At 50.6% G+C, this 18989-nt stretch overlaps 3 protein-coding genes across 3 annotated transcripts in view; 2 read left to right on the top strand and 1 right to left on the bottom strand.

Moving 5' to 3' along the window:
- The window catches only part of LOC141737638 (olfactory receptor 51E2-like), a 109148-nt gene that overhangs the window by 87134 nt on the left and 3025 nt on the right, over positions 1-18989 (bottom strand).
- LOC141737152 (olfactory receptor 51L1-like) lies at positions 511-2258 on the top strand. The gene has a single exon (XM_074571775.1). The coding sequence runs from the start codon at positions 1043-1045 to the stop codon at positions 2033-2035; it is 993 nt and encodes a 330-aa protein (XP_074427876.1). The 5' UTR covers positions 511-1042; the 3' UTR covers positions 2036-2258.
- LOC141737178 (olfactory receptor 52B2-like) lies at positions 8222-9172 on the top strand. Its single transcript, XM_074571822.1, has one exon. It carries the CDS (start codon positions 8222-8224, stop codon positions 9170-9172), a length of 951 nt encoding a protein of 316 aa, XP_074427923.1.

Below are 18989 nucleotides of genomic sequence, written 5' to 3'. Positions count from 1 at the left end.
CGATGTGGGCCACACTGAGCCAACCTGGGGCTGTGGAGACCTCAGTGACCCCCACTGAAATATGCTGAGGGTGCACTTGTTCTGCTCGCTACAGCCCCCCAACCCGAGGGAGCACGGGAACCCCTGTGGCAGATGGTCCTTCAAAGCCAGACGTGAGGACCGGAGTTAGGTCCTCCGTGCGGAGGAGCCTGGGGAGAGGACTCTAGAGATTACAGTCCTTGAGTCCCGTCCCCACCCTTCCCGGCAGCATGAGGCAGCGTGAGTTCACAGAAAGAAAACTTTCCGTCAAAGCAGTTCCATCTCTCCTCCCTGTGTTTCTAGTGGGAGGATGGCCAGAGACATCCTGCTTTCATACGATGTCCTTGTCATTTCCAGCTCACATTTATCCGTGTACAATTTACACACGTTCCTTTGTGAACAATCACTATCCTTCAGCCTAAGTAGGTCTTTTTCCCTCCGTGTGTTTGTAGATGACCTGTGTTTTGTTGGTCTAAAAGGACCAGGCTCTACTGGTCTCCATTCCTCAGAAAGCTGCTACATTTCCACAGGCAGACCAGTATCTGATTCATTGTCAGCTCCTCTTCTTTTACCGGAGATTCACAGCAAAAGTAAAAAATTCAAGATCACAGCTCACCGCGGCCCTCTCTAATTGCAATGTCACTTCTCTCTCTCTTGATTTGCACTTACACAAGCACTCATGGACATTTTTTTATTTTATTTTTTTTTTAATTGTTCATTCCCCCGCTATGCCTGGCAGCCACAACCAGGACCTGCCCACACTGGGCACACAACACACACACGTGCTTCCTGCCTGCGCAGGGTTTCTGTGTCGGGGTGTGCGGCAGGCGGAGGTGAGTGGGCTCCGACTGTTTCTGTACGGCTCCTGGCAAGCTTTGCTGCAGCAGGGCTTTGCTGGTCTCACTGGTGTCTCTCACCCAAGTCCTCAGGCTGAAGGGCTCTTGGACTGTCCCCGTTTCTTACTGCCTGTGTGTGATTTGTGACCTTGCTGGCTTTCGTTCCATGACAGTTATTCAAGGTTGAGATGGAGCATCCTTGTTTCATCCCGACCGAGACCAACAGCAGCCACACCAGGACCCTATCATTCTTTTTGGGTGGCTTTCCAGCATGGGGAACCACCCAGATGTGGTCTGCTGTTCCTCTCTGCTCCACGTACCTCCTGGCACTGCTGGGGAACCTGACTGTCCTTTCCATCATTAGGGCCGAGCAGAGCCTCCACACACCCATGTATCTACTCCTTGCTATGCTAGCTGTGGCCGACCTGGGCTTGTCCACATCCACGTTCCCGACCATGCTGGGGACGCTGTGGCTGGAGGCCAGAGAGATCAGCTTCAGCACTTGCCTTACCCAAATGTTCTTCATTCACTCCTTCACGGATATTGAATCTGCTGTCATTCTGGCAATGGCCTTCGATCGCTACGTGGCCATCTGCCACCCCCTGCGATATTCCTCCATCCTCACCAACTCAGTGACCACCAAGATATGTGTGGCAATCGTCATGAGGACCACCCTTGTCCAGTTGCCACTCCCAATCCTGCTGACTCGGCTGTGTTTCACCAGGGTCAGCGAGCTCTCCCATCCCTACTGTTTGCATCCAGACATCATCAAACATGCAGGCTCGGATACGAGGATTAACAGTAGTTATGGGCTTTTTGTGCTACTCTCCACACTGGGTTTGGACTTGCTCTTCGTCCTCTTGTCCTACCTACTCATCCTTAAGACCATCCTGAACTTTGCAACTTGGAGGGAGCGTCTCAAAGCCCTCAACACCTGCATCTCACATATCTGTGCTGTCCTCCTCTTCTTTATCCCCATGATCTGCCTGTCCATGATGCACCGGTTTGGCAAACACGTGTCCCCCCAGGCCTACGTTTTCACAGCCAGCCTCCATTTCCTTGCCCCACCCATCCTGAATCCCATCATTTACAGCGTGAAAACCAAACCGATCCGGAGACGGATACTGAGGATGCTCTGCCAAAGAGGGGTCCGCAAATCCAGGGCTGCCGTTTGCCACTAAAGCCAATACGATGGTCACTGCCAACTGTCTTACACAAGGTTCAACCCCCAAGAAGACCAGCCAGGAGAGGGGAACATGCCAAACTTCTGCCGATGTAAGGGTATGTGGCAAGTAAGGATATAAGGATATAAAAGGTATACAAAAGGTAAAGGATATGCAGGTACCTGCAATCTAAGAACCACCGTTTGTAAGAATATCTGATTGATGTCTCTTCAACATATAAACAGAGCCCAAAGACAGGAAACATAAGAAATGATGCTGAGACACACAAACCCAGGACCCCAGGAGATAACAGAGACAATATCACCGACCACATCCAAGGTCAGTGATCGAGGGGTGGACAGAGGATCCAGGAGGAAAGAGGTTCAAGCACAACTGCTGAGAAGGGAGAAAGAAAATTATCATGGGTTCCCTGGGAAAGTGCAGACTTAGTGTTGGGTATTCGGTGGGGCTTGTGTAAAATTTTATATGGGGTGATTCAAGGGGCTTGGGGAAACGTGCAAATGTATTATGGGATGTTTAGAAAAAGGACCGAAGGCAAAGGAAAGGAGGGATCCGGGTGTATCGGGAAGAAACGAGCATGGGAAAATGGAGGGGGTCTGGTAGAGGAGCTGATCAAGTCTAGACAAGTTGCTGGTCAGTGCACCCTCCAGGCCAAGCACCTGATGACCACAACCTGCCCTGTCTGCTCATTAAACTCGCTGCTGGCTCTCTTCTGAGTGACCTTATTGTCTGCGTACGGGGGTGCACGTGTGGGATTTGGTGACAAAGGTTAAGCTGGACTAACTGATGAATGGGAGAAGACCAGAACCTGGAAAGACCCAAGGCTGGAGATGCAGAGTGGACCAACAGGGCCCAGGGTCTGGGCATGGATCTGGACAGGCTTCTGGTCTGCTCCAGGGCTCAAGCGGGAGAGGGTCGTGTCCTGTCCTGACCATCCGTTGAGGAGGAATGGGGCTGGGTCGTGCTGGTCATGTCCACATGAGCACTGCTGATGTCGGTGTGGGTGCCAGGGCAGGCACTGCTCTCTATGACGGTCCCTTTGGCCACCTGGCACCATTCTTGCCTCCAGGGAGACCAGGCTGGTCACTGGCCATTTGGACTTGGTCCATTATATGTGAGGTAGAGGATGAGGGTGGCTGGGAGCAGAGAAGGCCAGGTCTGGCAAGGTCGACCCTCCACAGATACAGCTGGACTGGTGTCCCAAACAGGGGGCTGATAATGGCAGCAGCCCCCCAGGTCTGCAAGGGAAATCCTTTATATAAAGCAAGGACTTTTGGACTCTCAGATATTAACCAAAAGTATTGTCTTCTCTTTAAAACACAGGTGCTTTCCTCCCCAGGTTTTTCTTTGTTTCACCTGGAGCATTTTGCCTGGGTTAGGCTACAACACTTGAAATTGCTGTCATTCCTGAATTAGCGTGCACTAATTAGTATGCTGGAGTTTCCATAAGGCTCTGCAGCACAACGCCTCCTCAGACAGGCTCATTTAGACTTAGAAGATTGATTTCTTCCCACTTGAGCTGATGGGGTAGTGCTGTTTCAAAAGGAGCTGCTCTCTTCCAGCTGACCCAGAGGTGCAGGCACCGTATGAACTGACTACCCTTGGAAGGACATTTTGAAACAGTTTAAATATTTAAGAACTGTTCTCATGTTTTCTGCCAGTGTTTGTTATGGACTGTGCACCCAGCGCTGTAACAAGGAAGATCAGCATGTCCTTGAGAGCACTGTTACTGGGCACTATACGTATTTTAAAAAGTGGTCTGGTGGATTCCCCCGGCCTTTCCAGGCTCAGACCCCTTGGCACACATGATATAACCCATGAAGACACGTTTATGCATCCTCCAATGTATAATGAAATTACAAGCCCCAATTAAAGACCCTCTAGACCAGTAATTCTGCTTCTTCCAGTATCGAGGTTTTGGGTTGTTCTGGTGAGAGCTTCTGGTGAGAGCTTCTATCAGACACCCTTTGCCTGAGAGCTGCTTGGCAGAGCCTTGGTCACGGGCGAGACCCGTTGTCCTCAGCGGGACAGACCCTCTCCCTCGGGGAAGAGCTCTGCAGCACGTTGTGGATGGCAAAGGTTTCTACAAGCTCGAAAAGCAGCAAGAAAAATTCACAAGAGAGCAATCCTTTAATACCAAAATAGCCTCTCTGACTGAGGAGCCCTCGTGCTCTTCTGCGTGGAGGAGCACCACTGCATGTTTGCCTTGTGCTTAAACTCTTCCCCAGGGATCTGCTGGTGGCCAGGCTGCTGGGTGACACAGCGCTTGGACTAGATCCTTGCAGCCCTCCCATAGAATCACAGAATCATGGAATGGTTTGGGCTGGAAGGGACCTTCAAGATCAAAGAGTTCCACCCCCCTGCCCTGGGCAGGGACACCTCCCACCAGCCCAGCTTGCTCCAAGCCCCATCCAACCTGGCCTTGAACCCCTCCAGGGATGGGGCAGCCACAGCTTCTCTGGGCAACCTGGGCCAGGGGCTCACCGCCCTCACAGCCAAGAATTTTTTCCCTGGGATCTCAGCTCAATCTCCCCTCTTGCAGTGGAAACCCCTTCCCCCTCGTCCCATGGCTCCCCTCCCTCATCCAGAGTCCCTCCCCAGCTTTCCTGGAGCCCCTTGAGGGACTGGAAGGGGCTCCAAGGTCTCCGCGGAGCCTTCTCTTCTCCAGGCTGAACCTCCCCAACTCTCTCAGCCCGTCCTCCCAGCAGAGGGGCTCCAGCCCTCCCAGCAATTCCGTGGCCCCAATGTGGGTGCCAGGCTCCGGAGCAAGTCCTTCCATGGCAACTTGGGAGCCCGGGGGCACCACCACAGCCGGGGCCGGTCCCGTCTCTCCAGCCGAGGGCGTTGGGGGCAGCAGCGGGGAGGCGTGAAGCCATGAACCCTGCAAAGTCCCGCTCCCCTTCCCCGGGGGTTGCCGGGCTCAGGGTACCCCGGCGGGGGGGTGCGGGCGGGCGGAGCGCGGCTCGCTGCTTCCCTCTGCTGGGGGATGCGGGATGCGGGATGCGGGATGCTCCGGGCCCGGCCGCCCCCGCTGGCCTCAGCCCAGGATGGGGAGCTCCTCATGGCAACAAGGAGGGCGACACATCTCCGCTTTGGAGACCACAAGTGAGAAAGCAAATCCATGGGGTCACACGGGTTGCCTCATGCCAGACTCACCCCATAAGTTCTTTGTCCTGTGTCAGGACCTTCAGGGAAATGGTGTTTCTCCTTTTCTTCTTCCTTTTCTCATTTTCCTCTTTTTTTTTCTGAAGCAGGGAGACAGTCCAGAAGTGGTGTCTCCATGAGAGGGTCCTCACCTGAGCAGCTTACTGAAAGCATTTTGCAGAGGAAGCCCAACGAAGCCTGTCAGAGAAAGGATGCATGTGCACGGAGACCTGCGCACCACGCACACCCCAAATACAGCCGCCGCATTCAAAAGGTGGCTGTGCTTTGATTTGGAGACTTTTAGGTTGAAAACCCAATTGCTGAGGAGCTTAAACCCCATGCCTGCTTTTCAGACCTGAGCCATAGCTTGCCACCAGTGTGGGACAGGAGGGAGGAACCCCGGAAAGCTGCCGGGCGATGCCAAAACCTGCCGTCCTTGGGGCTGCTCTGGGTCCTGCTCCCTGGGAATGAGGTGCGAAGGAGAAATGAGCTGAGCTCGGTCCCCCACCCCGAGACCCTGCAAGAGCTACGGGCCACTGACTCACCCGCTGGGAAGGATACCCAAATTAGGTCTGGGACATAAATAAATAATATATGAATAAATAATTCCAGTTTTATCAATATAAAATTGATTTTCAGGCATTAGAAAGCGTTAGTCTGCCTATGCCACAGATCTCTCAAGTGGATCATTAAGGCTTGAGGACTTTATTTAATTAAACCCATGAATTATTACACGAGAGTCAATCTGAGCCAGAGGTTATGTGCTACAATATCTGCGCTGGGGCTGGGCAGCCGTAAGGTACGCACGTGCCAACAGCTGGTGACAGTGAGTTTTTGCAAATATCCCAGTGCTGGGGGCTTGAAAATCCAATATTGAAATGTTGATTCCCAAGAGGCCAGGTCACAATTTTCCTGAGAGAGCAAAGAAAAAAGAAAGGAAGGAAGAAGAAAAGAAAAGGAAAACATCTGGCTAATGTTAATCTGTCTGGTTTTATTTCAGCCAATAAATCTAGATTTAGTGCTTAATTTAAGGTACCCAAGTTTGACTTTTTTCATACATTTATTAGTTTCCATTCCTCCACAACCTCTTTCTGCTCACCCACCCATTCCCACTCGTCGTTAATATTGAATCTTCTTTTTGTGCCCCCCAAAGAGAGTCCTCCCGGAGTACAAGCCAGCGCTGAGCACTCAGAGCAGGAATGGCAATGAGAGCCTGCTGCAGAGAGCAGACACGTTGGTTGTATTAATCACCCTGGTGCTTGGAGCGGCAGCGCTTGAACACCCACGGAGGCAGCAGAGCAGGCCTGGGGGCGGTGGTGGCAGCAGATCCTGTGCCATCTCCGCAGGGCTGGCTGGAGGAGGTCAGCATCACTCCCCCGTGTGTCCTCCGCCATCCCACCTCATCCCTGCCCCGCTGGGAAGGGGATGGTTGCAGCGCTCCGAAGGCTTTGTGTGCTCCAAGCCATAATCTGCAGCGGAAGGTCATCTCTCGCCAGGCAGCTCCCATTGAAGGAGTTCCACACAAAACCCCATTAACTCTCTATTCTTTTCATCACGTTTGTCCAAAGCAGCACAGATCAGAGCTCTGCCGCTCCCAGCTGCCTGTGAGCCCCATGGGGACTCAGGGGAAGCATATAAATATCGCCACCTCCCTGCCCTCCCTGCCGGTGTCCCCTCAGGTCCAGGGGCAGATATCCTCCTTCCTGGCGGACATGGGAGCTGGTGAGTTGTTTGCGTTAGCTGTTATTTGACAGGTTTCTGTGGCCGAGGTGCCTGATTTGCACTAGAAGGTAAAATTCTGCAGCTGGGAGGACCCTCCCCCTCCCCCCCGCCACCACCAGACTACTCCAAGCTGCAGCTTTGGGCTCTGAGATGAGAAACACCGTTTTCCAGGCAGGGTTTGACATGTAAACGCTGCTGCTTTGGCTCCAGGGTCCGTCTCCGGCCCAAAGGGTGTGCTACCTGCAGCACATACCTGCAGGAGAGTTTCCCAGGCTCCACCTCAATCAACAATTCAGGAGATCCCAGCCTGGCTCTAAAAAGCTGACAGCCTGTGCCTGATGACCTCACGCTGCCTTTCGTGTATAATTCCCCATAAGAAGACCGGGATGTGCATTCAAAGAAGCAAAAGTCTATCAGCAAAGCCTTCTGCTATCGTCACCAGGTTATTGCTAGTCAAAGGCGCTGCAGACCTAGCCCTGGCCACCCGTCGGCTGAGGAGGGTTCGTGGGTCTTCTTCACATTTCGACTAGTTTGGCTGATGCTGCCTTCATGGATGGCTTTGTTATTTCTCTGGCAATACTGCAATCCCCTTCTCAGTGCTTTAGACGGTTGCTTCTGACTTTGCTTTAAATTCCAGCGGCTGTTCTGCCTCCCTGGCACACGGCCGTTCCCTGAGATCACGCTCTCTGCGGGGTGCTTTGTCCTGCAGAGGTTGGGGATCATCCTCTCACGCTGACGCACTTGGAGCCGTCAGTAACAGCCCTGATGCCCCCGGTGCTGTGCGAGCCTTCCCCGCCCTGCAGGGATCCTGGTCTGCCATCACGCAAAACGTGGTGGGAATGAGTCAGGAGAGAGGTGAGGTGGGGACGGGAAGAAACAGCAAATTGTATAAAATTAGTGTGGGTCAGTCCCAACTTGTCACCTGCCTCATCTGCTTTTGGGTGCTACAGAGCAAAAGCACAAGAAATAACTGCAGTGGGAGCTGGAGGGGCTGGATCCACGGGTCCTTTGCCAAGATTTGCGCCAACTTGCGAACTTTTGTAAATCCCTTTGCTGGATTTCAATATCTGAGTCTACAAAATACACTTTTTCATTTGATTTGTTACTTGATTTGGAGTCAGCATCTCAAGCACGCTCCCCCAGTGAGGGCGTGAGGGGAGGGGAGTGATTTTTTAAAACACTTTGGGATCCAGAGACATAAAGTGCTGTAGGGAAACTCAGGTGGATTTTCCTTTATTATGAGCTGTGCTCCCCACTTCTCCCCCTATTTCCACTTACAGGGAGAGGAGCCCAAACTAATTCCGATATCATCCCGCCATGGCAGCCCTCAATCAAACCAGCTTGCAGCCTGCCTCCTTCCTTCTGCTGGGCATGGCAGGCCTGGAAGACCTGCACGCCTGGCTCTCCATCCCTTTCTGCCTGATGTACGTCGTGGCGCTCCTGGGCAACTTCATCCTCCTGTTTGTCATTGCGACGGAGCGAAGCCTCCACGAGCCGATGTACCTCTTCCTGGCCATGTTAGCGGTGGCAGATCTCGTATTATCCTCCTCCACAGTGCCCAAAGCCCTGAGCATATTCTGGTCCCTTTCCAAGGAGATGTCTTTCCACGCCTGCCTTACCCAGATGTTCTTCACACACCTCAGCTTCATTGCAGAGTCGACCATTCTGCTGGCCATGGCGTTCGACAGGTACGTGGCCATCTGCAACCCCCTGCGATATGCCACAGTGTTCACACACGTGATGATAGCCAAGATAGGGCTGGCTGCAATAGCCAGGAGCTTTTGTGTGATGTTCCCAACAATATTCCTCCTCCAGAGGCTGCCGTACTGTGGACACAGCACCATGCCACACACCTACTGTGAGCACATGGGCATCGCCCGGCTGGCCTGTGCCGACATCTCCATTAACATCTGGTATGGCTTTGCCACCACCCTTCTGTCTCCAGGCGTGGACATTGTGCTCATCGGGGTATCGTACATCCTTATTCTCCGGGCTGTCTTCAGGCTCTCGTCCAAGGACGCCCAGCGCAAGGCAGTTGGCACCTGCAGCTCTCATGCCTGCGTTATATTGATGTTCTACACCCCAGCATTCTTCTCATTTTTCACCCATCGGTTTGGCCACAACATCCCCCATCATGTTCACATCCTGTTGGCCAATGTCTATGTGCTCCTGCCACCCGCGCTAAACCCCATCGTCTACACCATGAAGAACAAACTCATTCGAGAAAAGGTGTCCCAAGCGCTCTTTGGGACTGGGCAAGCGCGGTGACAGGGATGCTAATTTGTGAAAAGGAATATGTGGTCTGTCTGAGATGATTCATCCGGCAGAAATCCCACCTCGAGGACTTGTCAGCTCCTCTGCAGGCCCACAGACCCCATCCTTAAAACTGCCTATGTCGTGATAACCCGCATTTGCTTTTTCTGGTTAATCTTTAACTCTCCTTTGGACCCACCGAGAATAACTGTTCTTACTGATAAGCCCTTTCCAATCCTTGTGATTGCTGTGTTCACTAATTAACTGATACAAATTGCTGATATTCCCAGCATAATATTGATGGATATGTCCAGTACATTGCTGCAACATTTTAAACTTTATTGAAGTATTTATTCCTTCCTTTTTTTTTTTACCAAAGAAAGTGGACAGAACACCATTCTCCATTAGACATTATTGTAAGAGAAAAATCCATAGAGAAAATTACATTTGGTTAAAATATTTATGCAGTCAGATTACTCAGACTTATATGTATTTTTTCTAATTAATAACATCTTGTTCTGTGCAATGCAAGAAGCCACATCTGACCATAAAAGTGGCGCACCTTTCAACATGAATTTTATTGCCCAAGTCTGAGCAGTTACTCAGGTTGGCACCGGGTGATGAGTTTGCCCTTAAACTTTTAACCTAATTGTCATTGTCTTTCTAGCTGTGTGACTCCACCGCCACCTGCAAGGCTTTACCCACCCACCTGTGCAATCACGGTCGGAGCCCCCCGTTCCAATGCAGCTCACACCGTGACTGTGGAGTCACATCTGGCTTCTTGCAGCTTTCTGGTGGTCCGGGAACAGGTCTGCTTGGTTTTCACACTGTGCACAATCATGTTCGTCATGGTGGGACCAGCAAAGCAGGTGACGGCCATGAGGGTGTGAGCAATGGGAGAAGCATTTTTTCCCAAACTTGTGAATCATAGACAGACCAGTCACTGGGGTGTCGAATATTAGGACAGCACAGATATGTGAGGTGCAAGTGTTCAAAGCTGTTGACTGTTCCTCCTTGGATGCAACACTCAAGACAGTCTTAAGGGTCATGACGTATAACAGGACACGCTGATGCTATCCTGGTGTAGACAAGAAAGAGTGCGCAAGACTGTTTACCCAGTGATATTACAGCATCTTCAGGAGAAAGGCAGTCAGGAACACCAGAAGTACCGCCCAGATGGTCAACCCCATACCAGTCTTGGTGCCACGGAGTTTGTCAGGAGGGATGTATGCCTCAGGGGCTGCAGATCATGACAAAGAGGTCAAAAGCTATGGCTGTGAGCAGAACAGATACAATGGTGGAGAAGGTGTGGATGAAATACATCTAGTTGAGATGAGAGTCAAAGTGGACAGCTTGGTAGTAAAACCAACACAGCCCGGGCTCCATTATCTCCAGCCTGTCACTGTCTGCCCTACCGGGAGACCCAGACTAAACCCAGTGCCCAGACACAGTCTCACCAGTGCAGAACTAGGGGGGAAATCATTGCCCTGCACAGCCTGTGTGCCCCAGCACCCCCAAAGACCCACCACCGGCCACCTTGGCTGCAAGGTCTCCTGGTGATGTTGAGGTTAACTTGTACCCACCAGCACCCCAGGCCCTTTTCCGCAGATCTCCTTCCTGGCCAGACAGCTCTCCTCCAGAATAAAAGCACTAATTAAGACGAACTCTAAAACCAAATCTGTTGGATAAATCTATTCAGACCCAAGGCCATCTGTGGCAACAGCACACTCCGTCCTCAAGCACTGTTTTTATTTGTGCTAATTATCGTTATAATAATAACAACTGACTGTTATGACTCAGCTGTATATTTGAACTCTGTGTGATCTACTTTCTAAGCAACCTCACATTTCATAATCCTCGAACCATTCTGATTTCAGTGAGCTTATCAACCCACGACCATTTCTATTTACAATCCGACTATCGCAGCCATCCCAGATAGCTTCGATGCCCACTTACAGCCTCCTCTTCCAGAGCTGTGATCAGCGTAAGCCACAGCTAGCAACCCTCTCGTGGCAATGCCTCCCCCACTTCGGTTGGGACCCCCTCTATGACGTATAGTAAAGTGATTTTTTTTTTTTTTTTTCTTTTCTGGAATTTCCCATGGAACAAAAACCCTGTTTCCCGCCAGGCTCGATTGTCAATCAGTTTTGAAAGCCCTTCTGTCAGAAGTGTGATATCCATCCTTCCAGAGAGACAGGCACACAGATAACCGTTCATAAAACACCTACCACTTCTAGCAGCGCTCACACAATTAATACAGCCGGCTGCTGCAGTTTTCACCAAATCACGCAGTTTACACCTGAAGTGGAGTTGAAATACTCCAATACAAGAGGAGCGGCTGAGGGAGCTGGGGGTGTTCAGCCTGGAGAAAAGGAGGCTGAGGGGAGACCTTCTCGCTCTCTGCAACTCCCTGAAAGGAGGGAGTAGCCCTGAAAGGAGGGGGTCGGTCTCTTCTCCCAAGGAACAGGCCATGGGACAAGAGGAGACGGCCTCAAGTTGTGCCAGGGGAGGTTTAGGATGGATATGAGGAAAAATGTCTTCACTGAAAGGGTTGTCAAGGATTGGAAGAGGCTGCCCAGGGCAGTGGTGGAGTCGCCATCCCGGGAGGGATTTACAAGCCGGGCAGACGTGGTGCTGAGGGACATGGGTTAGTGGTGGGTTTGTCAGTGTTGGGTTGATGGTTGGACTTGATGATCTGAAAGGTCCCTTCCAACCTGGACCATTCTATGATTCTATACTCAGAGCTAAGTTTATCTTACAATCCGTGAAAAAGTGAAAATGGAAAGGCTCAGGAGGCCAAATCGGTCGGTGACCAGACCCCGTCTCTCGCAGCACAATTGCACGTGTCTCACAGGCTGATGCTCTGGATGCTCTGGATGCGCCCCAGCACGATATCCCTCCTCCCAGTATCACATCACTGGTGGCTGCTCCTCAGCTTACAAACACCAGTGTCACTTCTCCAGTCTTTTCTGCTGCCTGCCCATGTTTTTTCCCATCCTGAATGTGAATTTTATTTATTTGTGGGGTGGTTTTCAGACCATTCCTTCAATTTTTCAAAACTACCCAGGCCACTAATCTTTCTTTTTTCTGGAGAAGCTGCGGATTTAATAAGTAATTTCTATACTCTGCTAAACAGGCTAATGCAAAGTCCAGGATGCTCCTCCTGCAGATTCGCACTTCATCTTTCTTTGTAGTAGCACAAGAAATGGGATTTGAAACTTCCCCATAATGGTTCACACTCACCAATATTCCCTGGCTCATTTATGAAAATAGTATGCAATATGCATGCTAATTAATCTCAAAAATTAAGAGAGAGATTCTTTTCCCCTGTGTACAAACTCTGCTCCCTTTCCACACAAGAGAAATGATCTGATTGATATGTTTTGTATTTGACAAATTCTTAAAAGTTTCTGCTTGTCTTGTTATTTGCCAAAAAACCACTATTTGATCATTTGTTTATGTATAAATTTTCTAGGGATTGTAAGTAAATTTTCCCCTAGAGTCTAAACGCAAGAGTATGAACATCTCAGGGGCTCCCTAACCGGTGAGTTGCTGGCAGCTGGGAGGTTTGCCCATACAGACTTTGCCTCTTTTCCAATTTTAAAGACTTTTTTTTTTTTCTCCACCTTATTCCAGCCTTCTGCTCTTTCCTCCCTCCCTCCCCAGGGTGTCTGAACAGCAGCGATGTGAAATTGCTTGCTTTAATGATACTTAAGGCTGATACTTGAGCTGGGGGCTGACCTGCTGGAGAGCAACTCTGTGGAAAGAGACCTGGGAGTCCTGGTGGGCAACAGGATGACCATGAGCCAGCAATGTGCCCTTGTGGCCAAGAAGGCCAATGGCATCTTGGGGGGCATCAAGAAGAGTGTGGCCAGCAGGTGGAGGGAGGTCATCCTCACCCTCTGCTTGGCCCTGGGAGGGCCGCGTCTGGAGTACTGGGTCCAGTTCTGGGCTCCCCAGTTCAAGAGAAACAGGGAACTGCTGGAGAGGGGACAGCAAAGGGCTACCAGGGTGATGAGGGGACTGGAACAGCTCTCCCATCAAGAAAGGCTGAGGGACTTGGGTCTCTTCAGTCTGGAAAAAAGACAACTGAGGGGGGATCTTATCAACGCTTAGAAATACTGAAAGGGGGGGTGTCTGCTGTGGCCAGTGCAGCAGAATCAAAGCCTTCTGCTTGTCATGACCTTCACGTAGCACTAAAAATCGCTAAAATGCATTTTACATGGGAGGTGTGTGGACTCCTGAGGGAGGATTTACTGTGTAGCTCTGCAACCCTGTTGTGGTTTACTCAGCTGGGGGTCTCAGCTGATACTTGCCGCTTTAAACTGCAGATCACCTTTAACGTCGCCCAAGCAGTGAAACGCCCCTGTGCGTTGGTTCAGTCTAGAACTGCCTTCACCCGTTTTAACTTCAGTGCTTAATTTCTTTTTAATCTCATCGATTGCAAAAGACAGAGATGGACAAATTCACTTTACAACAGGCTGCCAGTGGTTCACAAGTTTGGTCCGGCTGAAGGGGGGCTGTGGCAAGGCAAGCCGGGCGCTGGCCCTGTTTAAATGGAAGAGCAAACATCGTTATAGACTTACGCATCTTCCTGACACAAACCTCCCATGTTACCCGTGTCAACGACACTAATAAATCCAAGGAGTGCAGACTTCAGATCTTCCAAGCCTTTTATATACACATATGGAAAAGCAGTACTCGGATCACCAGCTAAAATTCTGTTCTTTATGGTATTTACAGACAGAGCCCTTCTGCTGGACCTTGACTCACCACCACAGGGGCCAGGTTCCACTTTTAGAGCCACAGATATAAACCAACAGCTACAGCTACGGCTCATAGCCAGCAAACCGCTCCTGCCTGTGTGTCAGGAGGACGGATGCTTTGGATGGATGCCCGAGCTCCCCCCACCCTGCTCCCCCCATCCCCTGGGCTGGGTGTCTCCAGCCTCCCTACTGCTGGCTTTTGGGGAAACCAGCGATGTGTGGCCAGTAGCTAAATGCTGGAGTTTGGCTTCCCGAGTTAAGACCAAAGCAACCTTTAAATCTAAATACAAGCAGAGAGGAACAATGCTGAGATGAGTGGCTGGGTCTGCTGCTCCCTTCCTGCCTGCGGTGGGCTGGCAGCACTCCGGGGACAGTACCCGTCGCCCCAGAGAGGCCTCCAAGCTGGTCCCACAGCCTTTTCCTCCAGCCACTCTTCCCCAGTCACGTCTGCCATGCCATGGCCGTAGCTGATGCTGGGAGCATCAGCCTGGCCACAGCCATCCCCGCGTCTGCCTGCCTGTCCTTTTGCAGCCTGCACTGGGAAGAGGGAAGGTGGAGAACCCGGTGCTGCGCATGTCCGCAGGGGGGTGGAAGGGTCCTGCACCACTGGAGACTTCCCCATGCCCCACTCATCCCTGCTGTCCTTTGCTGATGCTCAGGGAAGCGAGGCAGGTGGACCTGCTCCTTTTTGTGCGTGTCGGGGTGTGGAGAGACGATGAGGCAGAACCTGCCCAGGGAGGGAGGAATGTTTCTGCCATTGCGTTTCAGCAGGTAATCATCTTCTGTTCAAAGCAGACGGAAAACCTCCAGCTCCAGTGGCTGACAAGCAGGGACGTCCACTGCAGTGTTCCTGTGCGTGTCACCACTGCAAACCCAGCGTGTTCAGAGTGGAGAAGGAGCCCGGTCACGCGTGAGTGACAGACACCAAAGGGGCTGCAGGGTCACGTCCCACTGCATGCTCTGCTCACTGGGACGCTATGCTGAGCCAGCCTCTCGGGGTGGGTGGTTGCCGATTTAGGTAGCTGCTGCACTGAAGGTTTCTCCTACAGCTCCTGCCTTGGGGATGGTTATTAAAGGCACAGCATCCCTCTTGCACTGGCAATGCGCATCCATCCCCGAGGTTGTGATCCCAGTGCTGGTCTCTATCAACAGCCCCTCACAGAATCGTAGAATCACATAAAGGTTTAGGTTGGAAGGGACCTTAAAGATCATCTAGTTCCAACCCCTTGTCTAGCATCTCGTTCCCCCCCCATGTCTAGCAGGGACACCTCCCACCAGCCCAGCTTGCTCCAAGCCCCGGCCAACCTGGCCTTGAACCCCTCCAGGGATGGGGCAGCCACAGCTTCTCTGGGCAACCTGGGCCAGGGGCTCACCGCCCTCACAGCCAAGAATTTCTGCCTCAGATCTCAGCTCAATCTCCCCTCTTGCAGTGGAAACCCCTTCCCCCTCATCCTATCACTACGTGCCCTTGTAAAAAGTCCCTCTTACCAGCAAGGATGAAAAGAAAAAACTTTAGTGGGTAGGAGCTGGGAGCACTGTGGAGGACGTGGTGTGGCACCCTGGGAGGACTCCTTGGCCGGCTCCTGGGACATGGCAGGGGACCACAGGGCAGCGCTCTGAAGCCTCTCACATGTGTGCACAAGCATGGAGAACCCCGCTGCTGCCCAGAGGTCCCCAGCAGTGGTGGCGGGTGCCGGTCTACCCCGCAGCCCCGAAGGCAGTGGTCCTGAGCAAACATGGGAAAAGATAGGAAACCTCACCTTATCTCAGAGCTGGATTTCAAGTCAGCCAGCAAAACACCATAAAAATGCAAACTCCTGATTCCACTGGATGCTAAAAAGGGGCATTAAACAGAAATGTGAGATACGTTCCATAAATCTCAGAGTCGTTCTTCTTAAGCTATATTTAGCTGGGAAGATTGCTACCTTTCAGACTGGAAGAACAGCTTGCGAGTTTGAAAGATTTTTATAGTTTTTCTGACTGTAAGTTCATCTAATAAAAGACAGCGCCTCTCACCACAAATTATATTTGTCTGACATATTTGCAGCTACAAACTCACAGTAGCTACGCATTTTAATGATATTTTTATAGCTACAACTAACACTACCTCCGCTAGTTTATGCAGCCTGACTGGCCTGGCCACCAGCCTCCTGCCCATGGATTCCTGATGACCCCAGGGTCTTCCTCAGGGACTTTTGTCCAGCAGTTTGCTTGGCACTTGCTTCGGTTGGCATCGAGGATAAAGCATGTTGACTGATGCTCAGGAAGGAGTCGTGTGTGTTTCACATTCGTTACAGTTAAAGACTGTCAGGGAAGGAAGGGATGTGCGTCTTTTCTTTACCAGATTCCTCCGAGCTTGGGATGAGTGAAACAGGGTTGGAGACTTGAGCGAAAGTGCAAACAGACAAGGAGGAGATGAGGTTTAAGATCTTGTTTTCAATTCTTCCCAGAGATGCAGGGAGTTCATTTTGCTTTAAAATGCTGTGCTGAAAAGATACTGTTAATCAGTATAAAGGCTTTCCTTGGGGAATGTGTTTTCTGAAACGGCTAAAAATGTCTAACATAATGAGGTAGAACTATTAAAAAAAATAAGTATTGATGGAAAAAGACAATATGGCTGAAGGATAAGACCTGGGGATTGCAATCAGGGCACACACGATGGTGAAAGCGTTTCCAGCTGGCAGCAATGCTTTGCCCCTCGTGATTTTACCTGAGTGAATAATTTTTCAATAAAGCGTAATGAAAAATCCATGTATTCAAAATGTCGTATTGCCATTCCAGTGTGGTTTTAATAAGTGAAGGAAGAGCAGCCATCAGGTGTTTCTCCTTCTCAAACGCAAGCCAGGGCACACAGCACCACGCAGCAGCAACGCACTGGCCTTCCCCTCCCCGTGGCCCCCCCAGGACGATGGTTTCTGTCTCTGGCCTGTGCCAAAGAACACAGGCTGGGAAAACGGGACCACCACTCTTTTCACTGGTGCCCAGCGACAGGACAAGAGGAAACAGGCACAAACTTGAGCATAGGAAGTTCCACCTAAACATGAGGAGGAACTTCTTTCCTGTGAGGGTGGCAGAGCCCTGGCACAGGCTGCCCAGAGAGGTGGTGGAGTCTCCGTCTCTGGAGACATTCCAAACCCGCCTGGACGCGTTCCTGTGCAACCTGCTCTGGGTGAACCTTTGTGGCAGGGGGTTGGATGGGATGATCTCCAGAGGTCCCTTCCAACCGCTATCATTCTGTGATTCCATGATTCTATGACCCTCCGAGTCCCAGCGGGGTCTCAAAGCCAGATGGGATGTTCCTTGTCCTGGTGAGGCTGCAGCTATTTCAAGGAAAGAAGAAATACAAATCTGTATCTGCAGGCACGAGTGAGCTCCCTGCCGAGTTGCCACCAACCGGGCAAGGGAGCGATAAAGCGTGATCAGGGACTGCACAAGAAAATCAAGGCAGCCTTAAATCTGAGATGAGCTGCAAGCTGGAGGGGTGATACAGAAAGTGCTTTACGCAGCCCTGAACCACCATCACCGTGGGCAGAATGGAGAATTAGAGCAAGCCACGCTCAGGAGCATTGTCCAGCACGCAGATTCCCTTTGTGCTTTGAGTCCTTGTGTATTAAACAGAGCAGGTCTGCTCACTTCTTGCACCAAAGAGCTGGTGCCCAACGTAAGATGATATTTTAATGTTGCCTGTTGGCAAATCTGGCAAAATGGCTTTAGGATTTACCTTTTAAGGTAGAACAAGGTGTGTTTTATAACCGCGACTATAACTCTCTGCTGGAGCAAGTGAGCACAGATGGTGGTGAACACTGTCCCTGAAGGTGTTTCATCCAGAGTCTTCCTAAAAGATCTCCGTGACACAAAATAGTTTGTGCGGAGTGCAGAGTCTTTAGGGGAAATGTTAGAGCTGAGGTAACAGATGACACCAGGCCCATCGTCTCAGTCATCTGTAAAAGCTGTGTCCCGAACATCAGAAAGAAAAACGTACCTTGGAGCCCCTTCCAGTCCCTCAAGGGGCTCCAGGAAAGCTGGGGAGGGACTCTGGATGAGGGAGGGGAGCCATGGGACGAGGGGGAAGGGGTTTCCACTGCAAGAGGGGAGATTGGGCTGAGATCTCAGGCAGAAATTCTTGGCTGTGAGGGTGGTGAGCCCCTGGCCCAGGTTGCCCAGAGAAGCTGTGGCTGCCCCATCCCTGGAGGGGTTCAAGGCCAGGTTGGCCGGGGCTTGGAGTGACCTGGGCTGGTGGGAGGTGTCCCTGCTTGCCAGTGCTCTCAGGAGTTTCCAACACTTGTTTCTCTTTCCAGCCCTCTCAGCAGGCTAAAGAACTAAGAACTGTGTTTTCCCAAGTGACAGAGCTGTCTTTGAACCACAGACATTAAATAATTATTTCATTCATTGGATAACACATGGCTGATCCATACAAATTAAGATATAGACATATCATCGAAGTAGCACACAAATCCAGTACTGATATTTATTTATCTGAAATTTTGTAATTGAAAGTGTAATTTTTTTTGTTGTTATTTAATATTCTTGCTGTTATTTAATATTTTTGTTGTTATTTATCATCGCAGTCATGTAGCCCAGGAAGAGAATTAATTGGTAGCGGTGGTATTTATTATCTGTACCTTTGCTATATATTGAAGCACAGATCAGATATTTTAATAAAATGTTAGAGGTGTAGAATGAAAAGAAAATCCCTGCTGCCAAGGGCTTCAAATCTAAGGAGAGGAGAGGAGAAAGAAATGAGGGAAGAAAAAGAACAATAAACCGCATGGGTCATCATGAGATGCCGCAGGAGCAGTATGTATCACTGTACGATACCAAGCAAGTAAGAGGATATATTGCAAATTACGGATTTCATGAACAGAATCAGCTGTAAAACAGAGAGGGTTGAGATTATTTAAATTTCCGTTTTCATTCTGGTCCTCTTATCAAAATCATCTGGAATAGATGAAACTTCATATGCAGTGAAACAGCAAGACAGATATCAAATAATTATCCATGACTATTGCACCGTCACTGAAATTGGATTGTGACTGATTGCACAGCCGTTAGACGGAACAGAGCAT

Source organism: Larus michahellis, chromosome 1 (genome assembly GCF_964199755.1).
Source record: "Larus michahellis chromosome 1, bLarMic1.1, whole genome shotgun sequence".
NCBI lineage: Eukaryota > Metazoa > Chordata > Aves > Charadriiformes > Laridae > Larus > Larus michahellis.
The sequence above is the reverse complement of the archived record's forward strand: the minus strand, read 5'-3'. Positions and strand labels throughout refer to the sequence as shown.

Excerpts from the sequence above, each read along its gene's own strand:
- LOC141737152 (XM_074571775.1), top strand. The coding sequence starts at position 1,043 with ATGGAGCATCCTTGTTTCATCCCGACCGAGACCAACAGCAGCCACACC.
- LOC141737178 (XM_074571822.1), top strand. The coding sequence starts at position 8,222 with ATGGCAGCCCTCAATCAAACCAGCTTGCAGCCTGCCTCCTTCCTTCTG.